This window comes from Oncorhynchus kisutch, unplaced genomic scaffold, assembly GCF_002021735.2.
Source record: "Oncorhynchus kisutch isolate 150728-3 unplaced genomic scaffold, Okis_V2 Okis01b-Okis20b_hom, whole genome shotgun sequence".
Lineage (NCBI taxonomy): Eukaryota > Metazoa > Chordata > Actinopteri > Salmoniformes > Salmonidae > Oncorhynchus > Oncorhynchus kisutch.
This window is the reverse complement of record NW_022261978.1, coordinates 4,035,630-4,040,629: the sequence shown is the minus strand read 5'-3', so window position 1 is coordinate 4,040,629 and position 5,000 is coordinate 4,035,630. Positions and strand designations below refer to the sequence as shown.

General features: G+C 45.7%; 1 protein-coding gene across 1 annotated transcript in view; it reads right to left on the bottom strand.

Moving 5' to 3' along the window:
* Positions 1-5,000, bottom strand: part of LOC109878230 (polycystin-1) — a 17,967-nt gene that overhangs the window by 8,847 nt on the left and 4,120 nt on the right. Inside the window, exons 3-5 of the mRNA XM_031811003.1 lie at positions 4,761-5,000; positions 2,417-2,585; positions 1,057-1,243 (exon numbers count right to left, since the gene is read on the bottom strand). The exon at positions 4,761-5,000 is cut by the window's right edge and continues 21 nt beyond it. Coding sequence (XP_031666863.1) covers positions 1,057-1,243; positions 2,417-2,585; positions 4,761-5,000 — 596 coding nt within the window. The remainder of the gene's footprint in view (positions 1-1,056; positions 1,244-2,416; positions 2,586-4,760) is intronic.

Sequence of the window (5,000 nt, the reverse complement as noted above, 5' to 3'; positions counted from 1 at the left end):
AGTAGAGTGTGTGTCTATTACACGACCGTTCAACAGTTTGGGGTCACTTAGAAATGTCCTTGATTTTGAAAGAAAAGCACATTTTCTGTCCATTAAAATAACATCAAATTGATCAGAAATACAGTGTAGACATTGTTAATGTTGTAAATGACTATTGTAGCTGGAAACGGCAGATTTTTAATGGAATATCTACATAGGCGTACAGAGGCCCATTATCAGCAACCATCACTCCTGTGTTCCAATGGCACGTTGTGTTAGCTAATCCAAGTTTATCATTTTAAAAGGCTAATTGATCATTAGAAAACCCTTTTGCAATTATGTTAGCACAGCTGAAAACTGTTGTCCTGATTAAAGAAGCAATAAAACTGGCCTTCTTTAGACTAGTAGAGTCTCTGCAGCATCAGCATTTGTGGGTTCAATTACAGGCTCAAAATGGCCAGAAACAAAGAACTTTCTTCTGAAACTCGTCAGTATATTCTTGTTCTGAGAAATTAAGGCTATTCCATGCGAGAAATTGCCAAGAAACTGATGATCTCGTACAACGCTGTGTACTACTCCCTTCACAGAACAGCACAAACTGGCTCTAACCAGAATAGAAAGAGGAGTGGGAGGCCCCGGTGCACAACTGAGCAAGAGGACAAGTACATTTGAGTGTCTAGTTTGAGAAACAGACGCCTCACAAGTCCTCAACTGGCAGCTTCATTAAAAGTACCTCCGCAAAACACCAGTCTCAACGTCAACAGTGAAGAGGCGACTCCGGGAGGCTGGCCTTCTAGGCAGAGTTGCAAAGAAAAAGCCACAACTCAGACTGGCCAATAAAAATAAGCTTTTGAACGTGTGTGTGTGTGTGTATATGTATGTATGTATGTGTATGTGTGTGTGTGTGTGTGTGTGTATGTGTGTGTGTGTGTGTGTGTGTGGTGACTATGTCTCACTGTAGGAAGCCATAAACAGAGAAACAGATAGCGAGCTACACCAGCTACACCAGCCAACACACACACACACACACACACACACATACACCAGCCCCCCACCCCTCCTCTTCCCACTACTCACTGTGTGACTCTGTCGGCCAGCCGTCTGCGTAGCGGGTCAGTGCGGACCACGGCCAGGTCTCCCCCTGTAGAGGAGCACTGTCGCCTGGCCTCGGACCAGCTGAACTCCCCTGGAACCAACTGGAAGCACTGGGACGAGTCTGTAACACTGCATTGGAACACTGCATCCCTGGGACAGTATGGAGTGGCTGGGGGGGGGCATAGACAGGGGGTGGACGAGAGGAGAGAGATCCATGTTGTTGTAAATACTGTGCTGTTTCTATGTGCCGTTTCCTTCCAGATAATACCTCGTCATACCAACAAAACGTGATGAATTGAGAAAGAGGAGTGAGAAAGAGGAGAGGAGAGAGAAAGAGGAGAGGAGAGAGAGAGGAGAGGAGAGAGAAAGAGGAGAGGAGAGAGAGAGGAGAGGAGAGAGAGAGAGAGAGGAGAGGAGAGGAGAGGAGAGGAGAGGAGAGGAGAGGAGAGGAGAGGAGAGGAGAGGAGAGGAGAGGAGAGGAGAGGAGAGGAGAGGAGAGGGAAAGAGGAGAGGAGAGAGAAAGAGGAGAGGAGAGAGAGAGAGAGGAGAGGAGATGAGAGAGAAAGAGGAGAGGAGAGAGAAAGAGGAGGGGAGAGAGAAAGAGGAGAGGAGAGAGAGAAGAGAGAGAAAGAGGAGAGGAGAGAGAAAGAGGAGAGGAGAGAGAGAGAGAAGAGAGAGAAAGAGGAGAGGAGAGAGAAAGAGGAGAGGAGAGAGAAAGAGAAGGGGAGAGAGAAAGAGGAGAGAGAGAAAAAGGAGAGGAGAGAGAAAGAGGAGAGGAGAGAGAGAGAGGAGAGGAGAGGAGAGGAGAGGAGAGGAGAGGAGAGGAGAGGAGAGGAGAGGAGAGGAGAGAGAAAGAGGAGAGGAGAGGAGAGAGAGAGAGGAGAGGAGAGAGAAAGAGGAGAGGAGAGAGAAGAGGAGGGAGAGAGAGAAAGAGGAGAGGAGAGAGAGAGAGAGAGAGAAGAGAGAGAAGAGGAGAGAGAGGAGAGGAGAGAGAGAGAGGAGAGGAGAGAGAAAGAGGAGAGGAGAGAGAAAGAGGAGAGGAGAGAGAGAGAGGAGAGGAGATGAGAGAGAAAGAGGAGAGGAGAGAGAAAGTGGAGAGGAGAGAGAGAGAGGAGAGGAGAGAGAAAGAGGAGAGAGAAAGAGGAGAGGAGAGAGAAAGAGGAGAGGAGAGAGAGAGAGAAGAGGAGAGGAGACGGTGTGTGTGTGTGTGTTTCTGAGTGTGTGTGTGTGTGTGAGTGTGTGTTTCTCTGTGTGTGTGTGTGTGTGTGTGTGTGTGTGTGTGTGTGTGTGTGTGTGTGTGTGTTTGTGTGTGTGTGTGTTTTGTGTGTGTGTGTGTTCTGACCTCTGGCGGCCTCCTGTCCGTCCTTAGTGATCCTCCAGTCCACCGCCACGCCCTCGCCCCCCCAGCTGACCAGTCTTACCGCCAGGCTCTGATTGGCTACGGTCAGCGGTGGGCAGTGCAGCTCCAACCGAGGGGGCAGAGTCACTCTCACCTCCCTGCGTGCACACACCTGGACACACACGTGCGTGCACACACACATATTCTGGTAAATTCACACACATCCAAGCATGGGTTTTTGTGTATTGTGTGTACTGTACAGTGGTGCAAAAAAGTATTTAGTCAGCCACCAATTGTGCAAGTTCTCCCACTTAAAAAGATGAGAGAGGTCTGTCATTTTCATCATAGGTACACTTCAAATATGACAGACAAAATTAGGAAAAAAATCCAGAAAATCACATTGTAGGATTTTTAATGAATTTATTTGCAAATTATGGTGGAAAATAAGTATTTGGTCAATAACAAAAGTTTATCTCAATACTTTGTTATATACCCTTTGTTGGCAATGACAGAGGTCAAACATTTTCTGTAAGTCTTCACAAGGTTTTCACACACTGTTGCTGGTATTTTGGCCCATGCAGTTCTCCTCTAGAGCAGTGATGTTTTGGGGCTGTTGCTTGGCAACACGGACTTTCAACTCCCTCCAAAGATTTTCTATGGGGTTGAGATCTGGAGACTGACTAGGCCACTCCAGGACCTTGAAATGCTTCTTACAAAGCCACTCCTTCGTTGCCCGGGCGTTGTGTTTGGGATCATTGTCATGCTGAAAGACCCAGCCACGTTTCATCTTCAATGCCCTTGCTGATGGAAGGAGGTTTTCACTCAAAATCTCACGATACATGGCACCATTCATTCTTTTCTTTACACGGATCAGTCGTCCTGGTCCCTTTGCAGAAAAACAGCCCCAAAGCATGATGTTTCCACCCCCATGCTTCACAGTAGGTATGGTGTTCTTTGGATGCAACTCAGCATTCTTTGTCCTCCAAACACGACAAGTTCAGTTTTGACATATGACATTCTCACAATCTTCTTCTGGATCATCCAAATGCTCTCTAGCAAACTTCAGACGGGCCTGGACATGTACTGGCTTAAACAGGGGGACACGTCTGGCACTGCAGGATTTGAGTCCCTGGCGGCGTAGTGTGTTACTGATGGTAGGCTTTGTTACTTTGGTCCCAGCTCTCTGCAGGTCATTCACTAGGTCCCCCCGTGTGGTTCTGGGATTTTTGCTCACCGTTCTTGTGATCATTTTGACCCCACGGGGTGAGATCTTGTGTGGAGCCCCAAATCGAAGGAGATTATCAGTGGTCTTGTATGTCTTCCATTTCCTAATAATTGCTCCCACAGTTGATTTCTTCAAACCAAGCTGCTTACCTATTGCAGATTCAGTCTTCGCAGCCTGGTGCAGGTCTACAATTTTGTTTCTGGTGTCATTTGACAGCTCTTTGGTCTTGGCCATAGTGGAGTTTGGAGTGTGACTGTTTGAGGTTGTGGACAGGTGTCTTTTATACTGATAACAAGTTCAAACAGGTGCCATTAATACAGGTAACGAGTGGAGGACAGAGGAGCCTCTTAAAGAAGAAGTTACAGGTCTGTGAGAGCCAGAAATCTTGCTTGTTAGTAGGTGACCAAATACTTATTTTCCACCATAATTTGCAAATAAATTCATAAAAAATCCTTCAATGTGATTTTCTGGATTTTATTTCTCATTTTGTCTGTCATAGTTGATGGTGTACCTATGATGAAAATTACAGGCCTCTCATCTTTTTAAGTGGGAGAACTTGCACAATTGGTGGCTGACTAAATACTTTTTCCCCCAACTTACAGTGTACAAGACTAAAAAGATGTTCAGCTCTTTAACATCCAAGGTAAGAACGATAGAATTACCTCTAGAATGATAGAATTACCTCTAGAATGATAGAATTACCTCTAGAATGATATAATTACCTCTAGAACGATAGAATTACCTCTAGAATGATAGAATTACCTCTAGAATGATAGAATTACCTCTAGAATGATAGAATTACCTCTAGAATGATAGAACGATAGGATTACCTCTAGAACGATAGAATTACCTCTAGAATTATAGAATTACCTATAGAATGATAGAATTCCCTCTAGAATTATTGAATTACCTCTAGAATGAAAGAATTACCTCTAGAATGATAGAACGATAGAATTACCTCTAGAATGATAGAATTACCTCTAGAATGATAGAACGATAGAATTACCTCTAGAATGATAGAATTCCCTCTAGAATGATAGAATTACCTCTAGAATGATAGAATTACCTCTAGAATGATAGAATGATAGAATTACCTCTAGAATGATAGAACTAAATAATTACCTCCTTGGGTCCGGCCCAGGCGGTGACACTGACAGGGTAGCGCCCAGGGACGGCGTATTTATGACGCGTCTTCATGTCGACCGTTTCCGTAGCGTTGACCCGGGGTGAAAGGTCACCGAAGTCCCAGGAGAGGGTGACAGGGGTCACCGAAGAGAGGATAGACAGATGAGCGGAGGAGTGGACGCTGACGGGAGGGAAAGGAGGGAGAGACGCAGCGAAGTCCACCACAAAGACGTCATG